The sequence below is a fragment of the Chiloscyllium plagiosum genome, chromosome 13, assembly GCF_004010195.1.
Source record: "Chiloscyllium plagiosum isolate BGI_BamShark_2017 chromosome 13, ASM401019v2, whole genome shotgun sequence".
Taxonomy (NCBI): Eukaryota; Metazoa; Chordata; class Chondrichthyes; order Orectolobiformes; family Hemiscylliidae; genus Chiloscyllium; species Chiloscyllium plagiosum.
The window spans coordinates 28,501,546-28,525,385 of record NC_057722.1 but is presented as its reverse complement, the minus strand read 5'-3'; the positions used below and the strand labels follow the sequence as shown (position 1 = coordinate 28,525,385).

At 37.1% G+C, this 23,840-nt stretch overlaps 1 protein-coding gene across 2 annotated transcripts in view; it reads right to left on the bottom strand.

The window, feature by feature from the left end:
* The window catches only part of gfm1 (G elongation factor, mitochondrial 1), a 44,909-nt gene that overhangs the window by 20,284 nt on the left and 785 nt on the right, over positions 1-23,840 (bottom strand). The window contains exons 2-14 of one of the 2 annotated variants that reach the window (XM_043702121.1): positions 23,017-23,248; positions 21,526-21,678; positions 17,486-17,618; positions 13,775-13,979; positions 12,418-12,534; positions 10,503-10,653; positions 10,003-10,157; positions 9,237-9,321; positions 7,507-7,644; positions 6,065-6,166; positions 2,589-2,645; positions 1,687-1,824; positions 165-247 (exon numbers count right to left, since the gene is read on the bottom strand). In XM_043702121.1, the coding sequence (XP_043558056.1) occupies positions 165-247; positions 1,687-1,824; positions 2,589-2,645; positions 6,065-6,166; positions 7,507-7,644; positions 9,237-9,321; positions 10,003-10,157; positions 10,503-10,653; positions 12,418-12,534; positions 13,775-13,979; positions 17,486-17,618; positions 21,526-21,627 (1,466 nt within the window). In that variant the 5' untranslated portion in view covers positions 21,628-21,678; positions 23,017-23,248. The remainder of the gene's footprint in view (positions 1-164; positions 248-1,686; positions 1,825-2,588; positions 2,646-6,064; positions 6,167-7,506; positions 7,645-9,236; positions 9,322-10,002; positions 10,158-10,502; positions 10,654-12,417; positions 12,535-13,774; positions 13,980-17,485; positions 17,619-21,525; positions 21,679-23,016; positions 23,249-23,840) is intronic. The other variant, XM_043702120.1, reaches the window with a different exon arrangement.

Sequence of the window (23,840 nt, the reverse complement as noted above, 5' to 3'; positions counted from 1 at the left end):
ATAAGGATTCCAAGTAAATATATCAGGCACTGAATGCAGAACTCAGGCAAGACATAGAAAATGATCTCTTGAACTTCAGTTAAATTAATGTTGTAATACAACTTAAACTACAAAGTAGTTAATGAAAATTAAGTCCAGTCAAGTGACAGTCGTGAACTACTTACGGAACACAGGTAGAGATCGTTTCTCTGAAGGCAACTTTAGGCTTTCCCATTACACAGGAACAATTGTATTCTCTCTCTAGTCTCTAAATATTGAGAATATAAAATAATTAAATATTATTTATGGATTCATTCAAAGCAATACAAAGGGATCACCACTTATTAGCCTAATTTACACCAGCGTTCTAGCTGTGATTTTGGGAGACTGTTGCTCATAAATTAATTCCGAGCACTTACATGACTTCAGTTAGATCATTTATCCTGGAGACAGACTCAACAGCTCAATATGGGTTATCATGCGACTGATGTCAAATTGTAGGCATTACGAACTGATACTTCTGGCTGACCTCATGCAAGCATTAACCAGTTTTAATGTTAAATGTTAATTATACTATTAGTTACTCTGCTAATGGAGAAGTGGTAAGGCAGCACAGCTGATTGATTTTCTGATGCATAAAAATATATTTGTAGTTAAGTGCCTTAATTCTCATTCTGTATGTTTACTTGCTGTCAGTAAGATAAAATAGCCTAAATATTTATTCCTGAACCTGTATGACTCAATTATTTTCAGTATATTTAATTCAGATCAGGAAGTTAAATTTTTGAAATTTCACTATCCACTTCCTTCTCATCCAGGGACTCAGACTTGCTGGCATAGCCTTCAGTAATCTTGGTCCGACTTTAAAACTCAGTTTTTGTTTTGTTTTCCGTCCTTGTCTTTGAAAATAACTGAGAATTTCAGTATAATGATTTTACAATTATGGAGACTGCACTTGCTTGTTTTATACTCAGGCTGGTTTGGTGCAAGATAAATTTTACCAGTCCATAAAGTGCACCATACATTATCATGCAAGTATAAATAATAATGGATATTAAAATCTGAACATCACAATATCTAGTATCTTAAACAATGCATAGGATTTTATATATGTAGTGATAACATGAATGACAGCATTCAGATTTCCACTTAACTGACAATGGTTGGGCAGAATAGGAAAAAAAGCAAATGATGCTCTAATTGCAATGAAATTAGCAGCTATATCAAGTTTTAAATAGAATTTACATACTAACAGAATTTTAAGGTGACCAAATATAAGCCATTCATTATATAAACTTAAGAACTAGGAGCAGGAGTAATCAATTCAGCCCATGCGCCTACTCCACTATTCAGTGCAATCATGGCTGGTCTTATCTCTGCCTCAACTCCCCTTTCCTGCCCATCCCCTTTCAACTCATTGTTAATTAAAAACTTGTCTATCTCCTTTTTAAATGATACAGCACCCTTCAGTTATTGGGAATACTGTGGAAAAAAAAGCTTAAATCTAGAGTTTTCCTTCAACATATTACCTGAATGCAATTAATTTAAGTGTTGACAGAACCACTCAAACGACATAATAAACATTAGTGTTTAATCTCGAAGTACTGTGGACATCTGAAATGCATTCAGTTAGAAACCCAATTTTCACAAAACACCTAATGAACTATGCCAAAATTAAAAATATATAAATTACAATAGGTGAAATACCTGTGCATATATTTCCAAGTGTAATTCTCCCATTCCAGATACAATTGTTTCTCTGCTCTCAGGGTCATAAGTAACTCTAAAAGTGGGGTCCTCTCGTGTAAATCTGCCAATTCCTTTGGAAAATTTATCCAAATCATTCTGAAACAGAACATTTTATAATTTTTTTACTGTCTTAGTGATTCTCTGTTTAGTGAAAACAATGTATTTGTAGTTTCAATATAGTTACAAAACCTGGAAAGGAAAATTAGATCCTTCTATTCCTGAACAAAGCTGCAACATTTGTATTAAGTTGCAGCAAAGTATTGAGACTTTGAGTTTGGGAAGTTTTTAACCTTAGGAAAGTATCTAAGAATTCTTTTACTTTCTAAATATCACAGTACAAAGAAGAATATGTACAATATTAATTGTTATGATCTTTCTGATGCTAAATAGATTTGACAGACCTAAATTATTTAAATAATTATATTTATTTCATCACAAAAACTGGATCCAATAACTGCAAGAGTACTTCAAATTAAATCATTATTTCATTCATGTAAAGAAAATAGGTCACAAATTTACATTTTCATTCCTGAATTTTCATATCATAGCTCTACTTTCACAATATTTTAGCACTTGTATCTGATTTCAAGCTCTTGTACATTTTCTGCATATTTTGATTTATTTCTGCTACATCTGACTTTCATTTTATAGTATGTAACTAACCCTGGAAAAAACGCATGCTTCAATAAAAGCACACCGAGAGAAAAATAAATCACCTTTCATTTAGAATCAGAGTACAAACATTATGCAGGGTAGAGACTCAAGCCTGAATTTCCAATTTACATCAAGCAAATTCTTTAAAAAAACATCGAACCTACAAAGTTTAAATCGCACAATTCCTTTCTCCCAATTTTACAGACCTTGTTGACAGGTTTTATTGCCACCGATATTACAGGTTCAGGGACATGAATAGATTCCTGTGTAACATTTAAAAATAGAATAATTACTATTAACAAACTATTCAGATGTCAGATGCTTATAGTTCTGTATTATTCAATTACATTACTATACTTAAGAGTTATCATTTTAAAATAGCATGACTTAAAAATATCCAGCTTAGTTTTGTGCCCACTGATCATTGGTGAAGCCCTTCCAGATATCAGTCTTCAAGTTCAGAAGAATATGAAATCCACTGTGCAATACAGTACTGGGTTCCCTTGTTCATAAAAGTATACTTGTTCAATTTGTCTGCTGTAGTTCTAGCTTACTAGAAGAATGTGGGAGACAGTAACTACATTTATTTTCTTTTTCCCACCATATTTTGTAAACCATCTGGTGATTTTTCCAAATTTGTAAATGGACAGTAGAAATGTACTTTTCAAATAAATGTGCGGAAATTGTTTGATGCTAAAATTATCACAAATTAACATTTATGTAACGTAATTCTTTCAAATTTCCCCAAATGAAGCTTTGAATTGAAACAGAATTAACATGCTCCGACTTGCTAGTTCAACAAACATTTGACAAAGACACTCACTAAAGTCATACCTTTGTCACACTATGTAACCTCTACATTATTACAACTGTACAGTTCCTCCTTCACATTTTACCCTGCCTACTTGATACTCTAGCTCCAAAGCTGAAAAGAGAATGCTTATTAAGCACTTCTATCTCACTGCAGAAATTTCATGTCAATCCGCATCCAATAACCAGCTCAAACATAGGACCAGTGGTAAGCCATTTAGACCCTCAAGTCTGTTCCACCATTCAATAAAATCATAGCTGACCTATGGCCTAATTACATATACCTGCCTTTGGCCTACATCTCTTAACACCAATTAAGAAAAAAATATCTATGTCAGAAAAATAATAACTGAACGAGCACCAACTACTGTAAGTGGAAATTTGAAACCTCTACCATCCATTGTGTGTAGAAGTGCTTCCTAACATCTCTCTTGTACAGTCCGGTCCTAATTTTTAGACAATGCTTCCTAATTCTAGAATTTCCAACCAGTGGAAATAGTTTACTTTTGTCTATCCTGTATTTTCCTGTTCATATCTTGACGATTCAATCAGGTTACCCTTAACCTTCTAAATTCTGGAGAAAAGAGGTCTAATTTGTTTAATCTCTCCTTATAATCTAATTCCTGAAGTCCAGGTCTCATTCTTGCAAATCTATATAATATTCCCTCAAGGCTAATATACCTTTCCTAAAGTGTGGTGCTCAGATTTGTTCACAGTACTCCAGGTAGGATCTAATCAGGGTTTTGTATAGCTGCAGCATAACTTTTGTCCGAATACTCCAGTCCTTTAGATATAAAGATATATTCCATTAACCTTTTCAATCATTTTCTTTACCTATTTAGGGCATATTAATTATCTACACATCTAAAAATACTATTCATATTTTGACAGCTATGACAAATTGGACCAGAATAATGACAAATCACAACATTCCAAAGGGAAAAAAATTGAGTTACCCTCTCTCCCAACAGTAGCAGATTGATCTGTTTAAAAACTCCAGGATTCCAATCTATATCTTTGACTAAAACTAGTCAGTTCTCCTTTGGACCCTACCCCATCTACCAAATATTGTTGAAATCTGTCCATTAGTTTTTGAAATGTATTACAGAGGAACCTCGATTATCCAAATATCAATTATCCGAAATTCGGATTATCTGAAGATGCTCTCAAGGTCCTTATAGAAACATTGCATCAAAGAGGTGTTTCCAACACTGATCGTATCTTTTGTTTACAATGATTAAAAGTGAACTCAGCTTACTGAAATGCTGCAGAAAATAGTCCTGGACATCAATGGGAGGCCAGCCACCCTCTCCAAATGACTGATCACCCGCCCTCTCTCTTTCTCGCCCTCCACACTTTCCATGGTGCTCTACACAGGGGTATACCCTAAACCCCACTTCCTCAGGTAATCTTTCCAAGATTGGCCTGAGGGCAAAGGTAGAACTTGTCAAAATGTTTTAGCAAAACGTTTTGTGTGTCTGTGTGTGCACACTGGAGGTGGGTTGGGGGACTGACGGTCAGGGAAGGCAGTGGGTGTGTGTGGGGTGGGGGGTTAGGGGTGGACGCAGATGGTGCAGGGGCTCACACGCAGTGTGCTGTTGCCTAGTCTCCTGAACGGGGAGCAGATGGGGAGCAAGTACTCATTGTGTTGATCCCACTGAAATGATTGGGGGGATGCGGGAGGCTTCAGCAATGCTGCAGGGCCCTTACACACAAGTGGGTTTCTGCTCAGAAACAAACCCCGAGGCAGAGTGAGGAAAAAGGAAACTTCACAAAACCCCAAGCCTCAGAGGAGAGGCATTGAATCAATTAACCGAATAATCAATTATTTGAATGAAATACTGCCCGCCCATCTCGTTCGGGTAATCAAGATTCCTCTGTATTTACAAACAAACAGACCAATAGCAGCAAAAATATTACTTCCATTGATATTAATGGCATACGTAATAAAGCTTTCATTTTAAACTAGGAATAAATTCAGTGGAAAAATGACTGACACAGGAGGAAAGGCTGCACCAAAACCATACAGGAACAAAGGCAAATTTTATGGAACACTGAGTTAACAACTGGAAAGCACAAACTGGATATGGTAGGTACAAGAAGGGAATCAGATCCCAGAAAGATTTAACAGAGGCATAAGGTCATCAACCAGATGAGAGGTTAAGAAACTCTAAACAAGAAACTCTATAAACTGCAAAAACAGCGAAACGTGAGTTCCAGTAGATTTGAAGGGAAGAAACTCTATCATAAAATGGATAGGTGTGAATTCTAATACTTCAACAAAAGGTTTGTCACAGAAAATCAGAGAACCATAAATAGTGCAAACAAGGTTCAAATTGAGGATGGATAGAAAACTGAAAATAATATTTTGTGAAAGCATTCACAACAGAAGATTACATGTGTGGCATATCCTCTGCAGACTTAGGTCAATATGAGTTCTCAAACCAACAGAATGAACTCAAAACAAATGAATCACCAAGAAGGATACTGAGAAAATCTGAAAGAGATTGATGAGGCACAGGCAATCTTTATGAGGGAGTAACTGGAGAAAAGGGAAGGTGGGCTGAACACAGGACAGGACAGCGCTCCTGGCAAATGAGGAGAACCTCCATGTACCATTAAAATCCTCTTTGGAATTATTGCCAAGCACTGATCCATGTCAGCCAATAGGACCCTAATAGGTAATACAGATCCAACCACAGAGTGATCCATGATGACAGGTACTTGATCTCATAAATGACTCAAGGTCCCACATTTTCACGCGAACATTTATGTTGCTCAGTTGTAATGGGATTTCGGAAACAAGAGATATTCTCTAGAGGAACTGTTGAAGAAACTATCAATGCTTGAAAATGTTAAGTTTATTCCCTACCATTGAAAGGTTACAGCTTGTTCTTGCCGTGAATGTATCACCACTGGCACAATCAATGCCAAACAGAGCACAAATGTCACCAGCATAAACCTCCTCAACGTCCTATGGAAGACAAATAAGATAATCATGTAAATTGGCATTCTTAAAAACTAGTCATCAAAGTCTCTTTGCCTCAAATGAAGTTTAGTGAAATAGCTAACAACTCATCCATTTTAAGTACAATTTCCGTAACACACTAAGTTTGGCTGATTTGGAAAGTTGCGGGATTAAAGCCCACAATGGGTATAGGCGTGCAATTTCAACTAAAGTTTGTCACAACAGGAGAAAGCTGCATTGTTGGAAACATTGCTTATGAAACAGTTCCAACTTTCTTTAGCTTTGTAGTATCTATCCTAATACAAGAACTTGTAAATATTATTATTACCATTTGCATGCAGAAACAAAATCCAACTAACTTTAATGATTGTACAGCTTTTAATCATTATCTCCAAATCAATGAAAGCAATCCACTAGCAATGCACTGTAGCGAACATATGATGATTAACTGACTTTACTTCAGTTTCCTAGCTGAACAATGAATCAGTCATCACTATTTAATTTGTCACATGGTTATAAGGTGAGCTTAAACCCAAATGTAATCTATCATTATCAACCCTTACTTTAAGAAAAGCACCTAAATTCACATATACACACGTAATATATAATATAGTAGGCACTATATATATATCCGCAATAGTTTAAACCTCAAGAACAAACATGGGTTCCTGTCAGTTGCCTCATTGCCTCCAACAAGTTGGCTAGGAGGACAATCGGCACTCCACTTTGTGATCAGGGACCAGAAGGTCCTAGAGAATCTCGGGGGAGGGAGGAGGACAGGACCTATCATTAATATCTGTTAAGCATGCCATGAGATTCTGGTGACTGTTGGACATCCGGAAGAGTAAGCAGCAAACTAGAGTCACCAAGTTACTACCTGACTTTCATGTCGGGAATTGTTGCCATCCATTTTCTATTGGTGAATGGGAGATTGGGAAACTATACATTAATAACACAAGATAATATAAAGATGTGAATATATGTTAATAATTGCAAATAGGCCTCTTCATTACTCACGAGCAAGAATTCCCATCTTACTGTTTAGCATTAGGCTGGAAAATGGGACTTCTTGCTCTCGACATCTGGAATCTCCTTACTGCTGATCTAACATGATTTTCCCAACTTTCCAAACAATGCCCCTATCGCTACATACCTGGGAAGACTGGCTTAGCCATGAGCCTGCAGAACTTATCCAATTTCTAACAGGCTATTATTATTTTTAACACAAAATAACTCGTACGGACGAATAGACAGACACTGGATATCAGAACATCCACTCACATTGCTTATATCAGGATAGATGGGAAGAGGAGACAAAATAAAATGTATCAGGTTAAAAATCTTACCTCCATCTGATCAGCATGCATTCGGACTAAACGCTGTACTCTAATCTTCTTGCCTGTTCGTGTATTATAAATGTTTTCACTCTTCTTTAGCATACCTTGATAAACTCGAATATAAGTCAACTGCCCATATCGGCCAGCCTGCAAAGTTAAAGGAAAGCTAATTAAGTTGATTTTAGCCCACCTTTTCATTAGTATCACTCTCTAATGCAGGATACTGTATGCAGTATTGAGATTATTCATTTGAAATTATGCTGTTCGTAAAGAAAGGGAGTTAAATAATGCCTTCATTCAAGTTTAAGCTAGCTTTATAGAGCATGTGTATTTCGGTTACAGTTTTCATTATTTCAGAAGCTGAAATTATAATCTTTTCAATGTTGATAGTTCAATAATTTCTCTCACAGAAGGCTGAATTTTAATTCTACAAATGGATGGATTTTGATGGAGTTAAAATTTCATCCATTCATATTTCTAAACTTCAGATAATTCATATGAACATGCCTAATAAGTGCAAAATTATTTTCTGACTTTTGCAAATGCTAGCCCCTTTTCCTCACTTCATGTCTGCAATTCTTTGTGTTGCATTGCAGTCAATTACATTTCTCACTTTCATCATAACTGTGCTCCCTTCACTTCCTTTAAATATTCATAACATATATAAACCTTTAGCGCTTGCCGGTTAAGTAAGCTACTGTTAATAGAATGAAAACGGAATATAGGTTGGCTTTATTGTGAATGAATGTTGGTTAGGGGGAATTAAAATTTCTATCAGACATTTAGCTGAAAGAGGTTCAGCAACAGGTTGCCTTGTTCATTCTTGAGAACTACCACACATTTATCAAACACTCAGACAAACTGGACATCTTTATGGCAATTTAATATGCCATCAGGACAGATGTTTAACATGAATTCAAGTTATAATTTAATACTAACTCTTTCAAGGGCATATCCTGTTTGGAATGAGGTTCAGCCGTGACATTGTTGAAGATAGACTTTGTTCAGCAATGCAATGCTTGTTGACACCCAGGAGCAGGCAAACGAGCATGCCAACTCTCAAATTTATTTCAACAAAGAATTAAAATACGTATCAAATATCTAAAAAGGAAAAAAAAAATGAATGGAAGACTATATTGTCTAAGAAAAATGAAGTTTTATACTTAGGACTTTTATATTCATTTTTAAAATTCATCGCAGCAGGCACTTTGAGAAATAGTCAGCAGTGAGCATATACAGTTTTCGGATAGTTTGGATAACTGATGTCTGCAAACGTGTTCAGTAATCACTTTGCAACATCTCTAATTGAATGAATTAAATAACATTTTCAATAAGGTGAACAAAGTTTTGGTATTATTCTTGACAAAAGCAGTTTTGATTTGGGATAACAACTAACTTTTGATAAAGTTGTGGATTCTCACAAGGCACTACTTAAGAAATAAATTAATGGGAATTAGCAGAGATAGCTAAGGAATAATGAGGCCTTATCAACTTATAAAAATCCTCAATTCCAAGAACTATGCGATGTTTTCAGTTCTTTAGGTGAGCTTACAAAATGTTGCAGTAGGTCTATTAATTACACACAATTATTGTCAATATGGTTATCACTGTCTGCTAAATTTATATGATTTTCAAAAAGTGCTTTTCTGCACCTTGTTAGTTTGAGTAGTAACAAGAGCGTTAAACTTCTAACACTTTCTGGACTTGAATGTTTAATGAACTGTAAATTCTAGAAATACCTCCAGTTTAAAGGCCAAGCCAACAAATGGTTGAGAGGCATCTCTTTTGGGGTCCATTAGAACTTTAGTTCTCTCCTCCGAATTCCTGAAGAAAACAAAGCAGCAAATAAAATCTGTCATTTTGATTTCAGACTTACTAGCGAATAAATTGATGTAAACATCAGTGCATCCAAAACTTCTGCTGCTCACATGAGATCCCTGATCCAACCCTGATGAACCAATTTTGCTGTCCTTATTGATCTACATTTGTTTTTAGTACCTACAATGCACTAAGTATAAGATTCAAATCTGTATATAAATTCCTTCCTAGTTCCTTCCCAATTTCGTAGCCTTCACTGTACACCTCTCCAACATACCACCTTCACTAGTTATATTGTGATCATCATGCCATGAAACGTTTGGGATAATTTTCTGTGCTGAAAATGTTACAAACGTGCAAATTGATACTAAAATATTTTAAATACCTTTTCAAAGTTGTCCTCAAGCTGTTCTTATCAATCCTAACAATAAACTGAAATTTATGCTTAGGAATCCAAACTTGAAGCTCAAAGGAAGCCTTGCTTTCTGCGAACACCACTGCTTGCTGGGACAACTGAATTATAGATTTCCTATTCAATGGATGTTCTATGATACTTAAGACCTGCTGACATCTGCCTTTACCAATAGTTAAGGACAAAATAACAATAAAAACATGACCACTTATTCATAAGTTACATGAATGTACAGTGAATTCAAAATCAATAAACACTGAATTGAAAGGACTTACTCTTGATTAACAATAGCATAATTTGAGACCTCACTTGGATCAGGTAGATAGTCTAGAATAGCATCCAACAGTGGTTGTACACCTTTATTTTTCAGAGCACTTCCTACTAATACAGGTGAGAATAATCTGCTGATAGTTGCTCTCCTGATAGCAGCCTAAAAAGGGTGTGGGAAGAAAAATAAGTATTCAGGCCAAAAAATACAGCCACCGGCAAATAAAATTTTCCATCAAAATATTCTTTTAAAGTAGAATCAGAATACATTTAGTATTTTTTTAAAAAGTGGCTTTGTTTTCAATATCTTAGCTCCATATCTTTCCTAACCAACGAACATAAAAATTTGCTGAAAAATAAGATAATTAAATGTTTCAAATGTGAAATGCTTTAGCATCAGAATTATTTTCCCATTTCCTTCTTACTTATGCTGTACCAGAATAAGTAATCTCTAAAAAGCAAATGTTTGCATTCCTTGAAATCAGCCTTATTAATATTAAAAACTCACCTTTAAATCCAGAACTGTAGGGATTTTCTCTTCCAGAAACATTTCACCCAACAGTTCATCTACATTGGCTACACACTCAATCAGTTCCTGACGTTGATCTGCAGCTTCCGCACGATGCTCAGCAGGAATGTCATCATATTTCACATGCTGGCTGTACAAACAAGGAAGATGCTCATTTAGAATCAAAATTCTTTATATTTGTTTTATATATGTTATTTTCAGTTGAAAACATTTAGGAAACAGTTTGAATTTAAAATTTAAATTAAAGCTTCCAAACAAAATGTCAACCTGTCACATCAGTCCACAGTTCAGAAACAGCACATGATTGGACTGTTATCCTTCAAACTGTCTCCAATTTACATGTTATATCCAAGAATCGGAGAGTTAAGAAATAACAACTATGGTTAAGGAGGAGGAACAGGGTGACTAAAGTAGTGTGCAAGGATCTACAAGGCATAAAATACAAAAAACATTAGTACTCACTAATGGTCATCATAGACTTGTAAAAAAACAAGCCATGTTTGACAATTTATTGAGGAAATGATTGAGTGCTTTGATAAAGTGAATGCAGAGGATATTGTGAGAATTTTCAAAAGTTGTCTGGTAAAGTATCAAACAAAAAGATCTGTCCAAAAAATTAGACATAGCCTTAAGGAGAAAATGTTCCAGGAGAACCAAGGTGTTAGCTAAAGAACAAAAAGTTATATCAATAGATGTTTTTCCAGAATAGAGGGATGCAAACAGTGCATCTCCTGGTGATCAATATTAGGATTATTTCATTATTCGTTTTTTCTGCATGAACGATTTGGACTTGACTATACGGAATACTACAAAAGCTTGCAATAAAGTCAATCATATTTTTTCATCATATTGACCTTGACTGAAAAGATCCATCAACCAGATTTCCCTCATAAACACACAACTATAGAAAGGCTGCAACTATCTTCATTGACAGTGCATTTTAGTATTCAAAGCTGTAAGAAGACCAGCTTTCCTTTGCATTTAAGGAACAAGTGCCCACAGAGTCTGGGATCAATCTACAAAATTTCTTAAGGAGGCCTCTTACTAAAATTTCTCACTAAAAGAGGCAATTATAAAGCAGACTAAATTAAAAGAGCAAGACAATACGAATTGAGAGACACCCTTGGCTTTTTTTGTTAACTTAAAAGTAAGTTGTAAAACACCAATTGGTACTTTATTCATTTTCATATGAAAATGTATAAAATTGATTTATATTCCAGCACAAGGTTCATCCATCAACCTTTCAGAATGTAGGAAAAGTGCCTAATGTATCAAAACTTACATTAGCTAATACACATATCAAGGAATTTTCATTATTATCCCATATCATGCAAATAAATTATCACAATTTGAAGAGTAAGTGTGAAGTTCTAACAATATAAGATTCAAAATCTGCATGGGAGGGACCACTGAAGTTGAACCCAGAGGAATAAGTATTCAAATCAAAAGTCTGCCATATAAGGTATAACTTTTCTACTCTCTTTAAAATTATTATATTTTTGGGATTCTTGATTTTTAAAATAAGGAACATGCAAAAGCAAAGGGGTTATTGCAAATATGTACAAGTCAATGGTTAGACAGTACTAGATAATTAGCCTGGTCCATATCATTTAATTTTGGATAAGCATTTGAATCTTAATTTAAGCTTCTTCAAGGAATAATAAACCTCACGCTGAAGTTAAAAAAAAACACCATTTGGCCAATGAAGTGAAGAAGGCTGCTAAATATCTAATGGCCTGAAAAAATAAAGGCAGTTTATTCAGGAAATGTAATTTTATGAAACATATTATTTCTTCTGTTCCTGTATTTATACAGAATTTGATGTTAGTATAAATCTCTAGCGGTTACATATGTAACATAAGGATTCTCTTGCATATTTGTAAAATGCTCTTACCCAAATTGACCTTCAAAGTAAATTGCACGCTCCTCTAGGAGATCAATAATTCCCTTAAGGTTTCCTTCGAGGCCGATCGGAATTTGAATAAATGCTGTATTATGATTGAGTTTTGATCTGCAATTCAAAAATAAATTTATTTTCATTTTTGCAATCTTGTTAACAATTAACGTAAGAAATTAGCACAGGAATAGACAAGATGGAACTCGATTCTGCTCCACTGTTCAATATGATGATGGTGACTACTGATCTTATACATCAACTCTACTTTCTCATCCACTCCCCATATTCCATGATTTTGTGAGATATTTAAAAAAGCAATTTAGCCCTGCCTTGAGCATATATGAAAATGAATCCACAGCACACTCAGACAGAGAACTGCAAAGATTCTCAATCTTCAAAATGAAATTTTCTCATGTCAGTCTTGAATGATTCGGACCCTGTGCTGAGGCTATGTCTGTATTCTCGATTCCACAGCCAGGAGAAATGATCTGTATTCACCCTGTCAAGTCCTTTCACAATCTTTTATATTTCAATGAGATCACATCTTATTCTTCTAAAGTCCAGAGTATAGGTTCAACTCATTCAGCCTTTCTCATCCTAGGAACTAATCTACTGTACTTCTGCTGTACCACATCTCAGGCAAATAGTTCCTTCCTTAAATGTGGGTACCAGAACTGCGCACAATATTCCAGTTGTTTCTCAATAAGTCCAACTGAAATGGAGCAAAGCTTCATTGTTCTGGAATAAAGGAACTTAACTGTTTATGCATTCCTGAGTTCTAACACTACAGAATTATCCAGCTGCTCCCATATCCTCAGTGACCTACACAGAATCTGTGTCGTTCAGCTCTCTTTCCAGCAGTACAACTAACTACACCACTCCTGCCATCTCAGGAGTCAGCTAGCTCAGTCGACTGGTTTGTGATTCAGCGTGAACCAACTGCACTGGCTGAGTTTACCATGGGGGTCTCAACTTTGTCCAAGGCATGGTGATCCTCAGGTTATACTCACCATCAGTTGTCTGTCTCTCTCTCTAATGAGAAAGCAGATCTATGGTCCTCTGGGACTGTATCTTTATTTGGAAAATAGTGAACTGATGTGTTAAAAACAGAGTGCTCAAACCTACAGCCTAAGCTTGTGCATCAGATATCACACTACAATGAAGAATTTCTTTTGCCCACAAACCGCAGAACACAACACCTGCGCTTCTTGATGCCCAAATTATTGTTTGAAAACCTAAGAATTATTATTGAAGCAAGTTGTAGAAAATACTAGTGTGCAGATGAAAAAAAATCACAATATAACAAGTCAAAATAGTCAGTTTGTCAATTTTTGTTTGACGTCATAAAACAAACCTTAATTGCTGAATAGCTCGAATAGGATTAGCACCCAACCTATCCAGTTTATTTATGAATGTAAGAAATGGAACATTGTAACGTTTCATCTGTCTATTCACAGTCATTGTCTGGCACTGAACTCCACCGACAGAACACAAAACCAGAACAGCTCCATCTAAGACCCTTAGTGCACGCTCCACCTCAATTGTAAAGTCAACATGCCCTGTAAAAGCAGCAAACAATAGTGTGATTAATAGACAAGAACATTAACTTTGTTTCCTGGAGTACATAATTTTTAACATTCTGTATGATGATGGAAGTAAATTGATATATAATTTACAAAAATCATATAGAAATTCAACAATCAATTTATTAAAATACTTACTTGAAAATAAAGACATTCAACATGAGTATGGGGTACAATAAATTAGTTATGTTGCAAGTGACAACTAGCTTGCAACTGGTAGAAGAGACTCGCTATCCAAAAACTATTAAGCTTTTCCTGACAGCTAGTAATTCATTTTCTAATGTGCATATAAATTTGAAGCACAAGTGAACATTTATATAGCACCTGAATACATCTTCACGATGTATTAAAGTGCTTTATGATCAATGACTTGCACTCTAATTTAAATCTATGTTGGAAAGTACTGCAGACAAAACAAAAATCAGATAACCTTAAGGAACGAAAGTCCTCTCGTTAATGCAGTCGCAAACTAAGAACTGACTGCTTCAACAATCAATTACAGTAAGCATGGTGATGTGATAACTAATTTCACACAGCAATATATAGGCTCATACATAAACTTCAGGCATATATTTACATAATGTGTGCATAGATCTAAAAGTACATCACTTACTTTTCTTCATATAATAATACATCTGTAAAATAAATCTGTCATCTAGTGCACATCCACACATATCATATGTGCAGAACATACATCACAATGACCCACACACCTTTTGACTGGTTTGTATCCACACAAAAAAAACTAATCATATTTTGAGAACATTTTCTATTTCTTGAAACAAACGGAAAGAAAAGTCGGTTATAATAGAGCAGCTATGTTCTTAGTAATACAAAGATACAAAACTAAAAACTATGATCTCTAACATTACCGCTTGATGTAATCGGCAAGCAACCATGAGCTTGAAATTTCTCCAATTCTTCTCTTCTCCTAGCCTGGCTCCTTATAACCTGGGATTCAACCCTGCAGTATTTCAGGGCATGCATAGTTGATATGGCTAACAAGGGGACTTCAGTAAGATTGCAGACCACTTTTTCCAGAATGCACCACTGACATTCTAGTGGACAATACCATGAATGATGTTCCAGTCTAGATTGGGGGAATGGGGAAGAGAAACTCATAGAATCATACAGCATGGAAACAGACTCTTCGGTCTGACTCATCCGTATCGACTGGGTTTCCCAAGCCAAACTAGATCTATTTGTCTGCATTTGGCCAATATTCCTCTAAATCTTTCCTATTCATGTACCTGTTCAAAGGTCTTTTAAATCAGGTTGTAAATTTGCTCGCTGATCTGGTAGATTTGTTCATCACCGTGCTAGGTAACATCATCAGAGAGTTTCAGGTGAAACGTTGATGTTCTGCACCACCTGCTATTTATCTGTCTCTGTTTGTTGTAGGTGATATCATTCCCAGTTCTGTTTCTGAGAGGTTGGTGAATGGGGTCCAAATCTAAATGTTTGTTAATGGAGACCTGAATGCCAGGTCTTTAGGAATTCCTATGCGTGTCTTTGTTTAGCCTGTCCCAGGATGGATGTACTGTCCCAGTCGAACTGGTGTCCCTCTTCATCTGTGTGCAAGGATACCAGTGATAGTTGGTCATGTCTTTTGGTGGCGAGTTGGTACTCATATATCCTGGTGGCTAGTTTCCTGCCCATTTGTCCAATGCAATGTTTCTTGACTGCAACAAACATTACATTGGGGACAGAGAGGCAGGAAACTAGCTACCAAAAGACACAACCAACTAGCACAAGTATTCTCACACATAGACTAAGGAGGACACCAGTTCGACTGGGACAATACATCCATCCTGGGACAGGCTAAACAAAGACATGGATCGGAATTCCTAGAGACCTGGCATTTAAACCTGGTCTCCATTAACAAACATTTAGATTTGGACTCCATTTACCAACCTCTCAGAAACAGAACTGGAAATGATATCACCTACAACAAACTTACATCCTGATCAACAACATGAGCTACAAATCTTCTCCAAACTCTGTGTTTAAAATGTTGTGACTGGACCTGCAAATGCCACTTTCCCTGGCAGTTCATTCCACATATGAACCAACCTTTGTGTGAAAAAGTTGCCCCTCCGGTCCCTTTTAAATCTTCCTGTTCTGACCTTGAAATTATGCCCTCTAGTTTTGAACTCCCCTAAGCTTGGGAAAAGGACTTTACTCTTCACCTCATCTATGCCCCTCATGATTTTATAAACCTCGATTAAGTCAGTCCTCAATCTCCTACCCTCCAAGGAAAAATGTTCCAGCCTCTCCATACAAGTCAAACTCTCCAGATGTGGTAACATCCTTGTAAATCTTTAATGCACCCCCTCCAATTTAGTAATATCCTTCCTATAACAGGGTGAGCAGAACTGTACACAGGACTCCAAAAGTGGCCTCAGCAACACCCAGTACAGTTGCAACATGACATCTCAACTCCTATACTCAATGGTCTGACCAATGAAGACAAGTGTACCAAATGCCTTCTTCATCACTGTCTACATGTGACATCATTTTCAAGGAACTATGTACCTGAATCTTTCGGTATTTTTGTTTGACAACATGTCCAGGGCCTGACCATAAATTGTATTAGTCTTGCCCTTGTTTAACAAAATGCACAACTTTGCATTTATCTAAACTAAACTCCATCTGCAACAGTATATGAATAATTGGTATATTATTAAACCTTGCATATTATATATCAACATAAAATAAGCCACCATAAATATAGAAACTGTATTTTAAAGTACTTTGTAAATATGTCTGATTTTATGTAGACTGGTAGTTCTCAGCTAAACTATGAGCATATTATCATGATAAAGACAGAGAAATCTACTCCCCTTCATCCAAACATACACATTATAAGCAGCACGTTTCTCCCCAAAATACATAATCATCTTCCCAACTACTCCCCTACTACACTCACCCACATTATCTCTCCGCTCAACCCCCACTCACCTTCCCCTTTCATCCTACTATCCCCTCATTCACTAAGGTCCAATCATTCTCTTGTCTGTTCCTCCCTGTCAACAGTCTTCGCGCCCTGGATTTCTCCACATTTATACTCTGAGGGAGAAACAACAATAACATGGAAGGATAATAGGAAACATTGTATGAAATAGACTTAAAGCCTAAAGCTTCAGCAAACTTAACCCTGTGCTTACTATGGCTAATCCACCTAGTCAACACATCCCTGGACACTACGGGGCAAATTTAGCATGGTCAATCCATCTAGTCTGCACATCTTTGGACTGTGGGAGGAAATCAGAGCACTCAGTGAACACCGACATGAGAAGAACGTGCAAACTCTACACAGTCACCCAAGACTGGATTTGAACATGGGTCTCTGGTACTGGGAGGGAGCAGTGCTAACCACTGTGCCACATGTTAACAACTGCTTTTTGTCTCTCTTTCCAAGTTATTCAAATCTGCTCCAATTTCATCATTTGAAGGCTATCAATCTTTGCCTCACACGTTACCTGGTGTATCAATTATATTGATATTCCTTTTATTCCATACAGTGTACGTAGCTGCTGACTGGATAGTGATTCCTCGCTGTCGTTCTAATTCCATAGAATCCATTATGGCACCCACACCGTCTTTTCCTTTCACCTGTCAATTAAAAGTAGCATACATATTTTTCATGAAGAAAAGTTAGTGAATTAAAGACTGCAACCTAAATGATCTTCATTCCAAACTAATGATTAGATTTTGGCTGCACCAACAACCTAATGATTTAAGTTTGGTTCTACTCTGACACTGAACTCGAGATTTCCTCAGAATCAAGTGTGGCTTTAGTAAGCAAAGAGATTGATTAGTCATCATGGATACTTATTTTAAAAAAAACGCGTGCAGAGCTCATTAAATGTTTCAAGAAAGTAGGTGCACTCTTCCACATCAAGGTAATCACAATTCACCAGCCCAGGTCATTTCCTCTGCCTTGAAGCTCTTACGTTCTCCCCACCCCCACCCTCCTCTAGCTTATCTCTCCACTCTTCAGGCTCACTGCCTTTATTCCTGATGAAGGGCTTTTGCCCGAAACGTCGATTTCGAAGCTCCTTGGATGCTTCCTGAACTGCTGTGCTCTTCCAGCACCACTAATCCAGAATCTGGTTTCCAGCATCTGCAGTCATTGTTTTTACCTCTACAATTCACCAGCTGACAGGGAACTTTTCATTAAGGCAAGCCTATGTACAGCATTTTCCTGTCCACTTGAGTCAATTTGTTGTGACGCAATGGTTGGACATCAAAGACATCTCAGAAATGATTGCCAGACTACGCAGACCCCTTGGCATAGTGGTAGCCCACAAACCCACCAACACACTAAAACAGCAGCTAATGAACTTGAAAGACCTTGTACAGACAAGCAAAACTAATGTCATTTACAAAATACCGTGCAAGAACTGTAACAAACACTACATTGGACAAACAGGCAGAAAACTAGCCACCAGGATACATAACACCAACTAGCCACAAAAAGACATGACCCACTCTCATTAGTATCCTTACATGCAGATTAGGAAGGGCACCACTTCAACTGGGACAACACATCCATCCTCGGACAAGCCCAACAGAGAGACACACAAGAATTCCTAGAAGTATGGCATTCCAACCGGAACTCTATCAACAAACAGATTGACTTGGATCCCATTTAGCACCCCCTGAGAAAAAGAACAGGAAATGATGTCACCATCCCAAGGAAACCTAAACACATAAATAGAAAGCGGGCCTTGCCACCAGTGCTTCAACTGGATGCTCACTGATAATGTTACCTAGTATGGTGATGAAACGTCTGAAAATGAACCTTCTAGCTCAGCGAGCAAACATACATCAACCTGAGCTACAAATCTTCTCAAAACTCGCTAGAGGTTGAGCAGTTATGTAACAGAGATTTGTGCACCTGTAAATAAATGGGGATTAATCTGCATTTTTGCTTCTCCAAAAAAAAGTCTTGAATTGAACTACCATTTTTTCTCAACATCCAGAACAGATTGGGCAGAAAGCAAAAATTCCAAGGAGCGAAAATAAAGCTATTCACAAATCTTACACACTTGGGGCAAAGCTACTTTCTGGTTTAATTGTCTTACTGTTCCCAAAAAAAAAGATTAGGTACTACTGTGTCAATTATAAGTTAGTGACTTAATCCAAGGTACTTGTTGAAGTTTGCGTTACACTGGAAAAAAATATGCATTCCTGATCATTTTATACATAATCACAGAAGATGCAGAAGGAGGCTATTTAGCACATCATGTCTATGCTGGCTCTTCGAAGAACATCATTACTAGTAACAATTTCATACTTTTACCTCATGTATTATTTCTATCCAGGTATTCATCTAATAGAGTCATAGAGATGTACAGCATGGAAACAGACCCTTCGTCCATGCCGACCAGATATCTCAAACCAAGCTAGTCCCACCGGCTAGCACCTGGCCCATATCCCTCCAAACCTTTCCTATTCATATACCCATCCAGATGCCTTTTAAATGTTGCAATCGTACTGGCCTCCACCACTTCCTCTGGCAGCTCATTCCATACACGTACCACCCTCTGCGTGAAAAAATTGCCCCTAAGGTCTCTTTGTATCTTTCCCTTCTCACCCTAAACCTATGCCGTCTAGTTCTGGACTTCCCCACCCCAGGGAAGAGACTTTGTCTAGTCTGACGCTCCAGGGAAAACAGCCCAGCTGATTCAACCTTTCCCTATAGCTTAAATCCTCCAACCCTGGCAACATCCTTGTAATTTTTTTCTGAACCCTTTCAAGTTTCACAACATCCTTCCAACAGGAAGGAGACCAGATTTGCACACACTATATTCCAAAAGTAGCCTAACCAATGTCTTGTACAGCCGCAACATGACCTCCCAACTCCTGTACTCAATACCCTGACCAATAAAGGAAAGCATACCAAACGCCTTCTTCACTATCCTATCTACCTGCGAATCCACTTTCAAGGAGCTATGAACCTGCATTCCAAGGTCTATGTTCAGCAACACTCACAGGACCTTACCATTAAGTGTATAAGTTCTGCTAAGATTTGCTTTCCCAAAATGCAGCACCTCTCATTTATCCGAATTAAACTCCATCTGCCACTTCTCAGCCCATCGGACCATCTGACCAAGAAACTCTCTTCAATGTCTCAATTACACTGCCTCCAACATAATCCCAAGTGGTGCATTCCATAGCCTAACTACTTGTTATATGAAAAGACTTTTTCTCTCATCGCCTTTGCTCCTATGGCAAATTAATAGACTGCGGCTACTTAAGAAGGGTACTATAAAAGGGAATTTAGTAAACAGAAAGAAATCTAAATAATGACAAGGCCATAACAACAGCATTTTCTTTTTCCTGCACCAAGCCTATATGTCATGACTGTGTAGCAGGGACACTACCACGACACCACAACAGCCCTTGTAAATGGAGTTAAAGCAGGATAAATCAGGCATTTGGTTGGTTTCCAAATGAGTGTGAACTACTGTTATCCTGGTACCCTTCTCATGTGGATTATTATAAAAATGGATGTGGAGTATATTTGGTTCTTTGGTCAAACATCAGGCTAGCACCTAAGAAACTTCTGAAGAACGATAATCTTCAATTTTACAGTTTGCTTCACAGTGAATAATATTGTTTGGAAACCGACTTAACCACTACAAAATCACCTGTTACTGTTTGTCACTGAACATTTCGTAACAAATGCATATGACCAAGTTCTCTCAGTCAGTTTAAAACTTTTCTATACATTATACAGCAAAACCTGACATCTTTTTATTCAGTTCATACCATGTTTCTGATCTCTTGCACTTGAGAGCTTGTTAGCAATTATTTAAAAAAATTAAAGAGAAAAACACAGTAGATCCTGAAAGTATTAAGCAAAAACACAAAATGCTGGAAATACTCAGCAAGTTAGGAGAGAGACAGAGTTGGCATTTCAGGTCAATGTTCTTACCCTCTAACTTTTTTTGGTTTTAAGGAAAGGTCATCAACCTGAAATCTTAATTTGTTTCTCGCTCTGTAGATTCTGCCTGTTCTGCTAAGTATTTCCAGCATTTTCTCTTTTCATTTATGATAATCTAAAGTCTTTTTTTAAAATGAGGTGGTTCAGGTCAACACTTCTAATTGATAAATTTGAATGGTGCTGTGAGAATTACAGATTCAGTAATCTTGGACACAGTAATGACATGACATCATGGATCAGATGTCCATACCCCACTTGCCCCAGAGATGTTTCATACCATCTCCTAACAGGTTGGTTAAAAATATCTAAAATCAGATCACAGAAGGGAAAGGTTGCAAACTTCAGTATTTATTTATGGTTTTATAATTAAGTAACCATCTGTAACTTACAGCTTGTTTGAAGTGAAGCTTGCAATATTGTTTCTGGAGAGATGCAATTTTAAAAATACCTTCCATATACACTATATTCACATTCATGCCAAATTAATTGCAACTTTATTCTTGAAATCTCTGGAACCCAGAGTATTCACCAGATTATTACATAAAACTTCTAAATAAAATTAACTACCTCGTGCATTTCTGCTATTCTTCCTGTATAATATAGAACTCTTTCTGTTAGTGTTGTTTTTCCAGAGTCAATGTGTGCAGAAATTCCTATATTCCGAATCATTTTGTTCGGTAATATTCCAGATGAACATCGTCGACAGATGTATACAATAAGCTGCAAGGAAATGTTGGAGAAATATTGATTGTTACTGAACAGCAAGAGATGACGGTGCATTTTCTTTCAATGATTCTGTTTTTCCCTGTTCAAGTGTTTTTGCCTTATGAGCTGATAATACAGTTTGGAATTCATAGATCAATAGGCAAGTCCAACTTTGCAATTAAAACATTCGCCATAACTAGCAGGGATAGGTTTAACGTGAGAGGGGAAACATTTGAGAGACTAGAGGGGCAACTTTTTCACACAGAAGGTGGTGCACATATGGAACATACTGCCAGAGGAAATGGTAGAAGCAAGGACAATTATAACATTTAGAAGAGGTACAGGTACATGGATAGAAAAAATATAAAGGGATATGGCCCAAACATAGGCGAATGGGACTAGCCTTAGTTTAGGAAACGTAGTTGGCGTGGGATAAGTGGAGCCGAAGGACCTACTTCCATGCTGTAAGTCTCTAGTGGCGGCAGGGTGGCCCAGCGGTTACCACTGCTGCCTCATAACATCAGGGTCCCAGGTTCGATTCCAGCCTCGGCTGACTGTCTGTGTGGAGTTGGCACGTTCTCCCCATGTCTGCGTGGGTTTCCTTTGGGTGCTCTGGTTTCCTCCCACAGTCCAAAGATGTGCAGGTCAGGTGGATTGGCCATGCTAAATTGCCCATAGTGTTAGGTGCATTAGTCAGAGAGAAATGGGTCTGGGTGGATTACTCTTCGGAGGATCGATGTGGACTGGTTGGGCTGAAAGACCTGTTCCACAATGTAAGGAATCTAATCTAAATAATTTATGTTAAGCACCTGAGATTTAACTGTTAAAATACATCCTCTCGGATCTTTTCATTTGAACATTGTTGTACAGATCTCATTTTGTTACCCAAAGTAGTACTTAGTGAAATTGAAGTTGAAAGTGAATGCCAGTTATTCTACAAACACATGCACAGTACAACCATTATGATTCCAACACAATCAGGCAGTACCCATGGAGTTTGTACCACTCACTTCAGTTTCAAAAAGGTTAAGGTTATGCAATCCCATTTTGGATTGAGAAAGCAAAAAGAAATGTAAAGAGAAACAAAGTATTATTTGACTAAAATCTAGTTAACATAAAAACAACCATACACAACGAACATATACTTCTCAAGATTATTTTCAAAAAGTGCCTGAACCAAGTGGGTCTTCTTGAGATGGGTCAATGATCCTCAAGTTATGACCAGTGAAATGATCAAACTGCAGGCCAGTAGTGATTTCACCAATTGAACTTATCAACAAGAATTATTCTCAAAAAATATACATGCATAAAATAGTCTGCACCAAAGAACATCATCAAATTTATAACACTTACTGTGAGCAGCTCTGGGCATCACAACAGATATGATATTCAGGGACGTGACCAAAATTTTTAACGAGCACCTCAAACTAATGGAGCAGTAGTGAAGTTTAGGGAGGAAATTTGATAGCTATGATGAATTCACCTAATAGTCCAACCTCAGCTGGACCGTTGTGTACGTTTCTGGGTGCCACACTTTCGGAAGGATGAGAGTGCATTGGCGAAAGTGCACTTTACAACAGTGGTTCTGAGGATGAGAAACATCAGTTATGAAGATAGATTGGAGAATATGGGACTGTTCTTCTTGAAGCATAGAAGGCTAAGTTAAAACTTGATTTGTTTTCAAAATCAAGGTGGGCCAAGACAGAGTTGATAGAGAGAAACTGTTCCTGCATGTAAAAGAATCAAGAACAGGAAGGCACAGTTTTGTTTTGCAAAAGCAGCAAACATAAAGTGAGAAAAAAAACAAACTTATTCATACACAGCAAGTAGTTAAGGTTTAGATACACTACTTGGAAGCATTGACGCAAGATTATTGAAAATGGTGGTCAGAATAAGTAATTCAGTCCATCAAGCCTGCTCCATCATTCAACATAATCATTGATCTGTTTGCTCAGTACCCTGTTCCCACTTTCATCCCACAGTGTTTAATTCTCTTATCCCTAAGAATTGTGTCCAACTCCTTTTTGAAAGCATTCAAGGTTTTGGCCTGAACTGAGAATTCCACAGACTCACCAGTCCGTGGGTGACGCAAGTGCTTTTTTGAGGTATTCAAGAGGGTGATTACTTAAATAGAAACACAAAGTGCAGAGTGGGGGTGAGCTTGGGGGAAGTGGAGG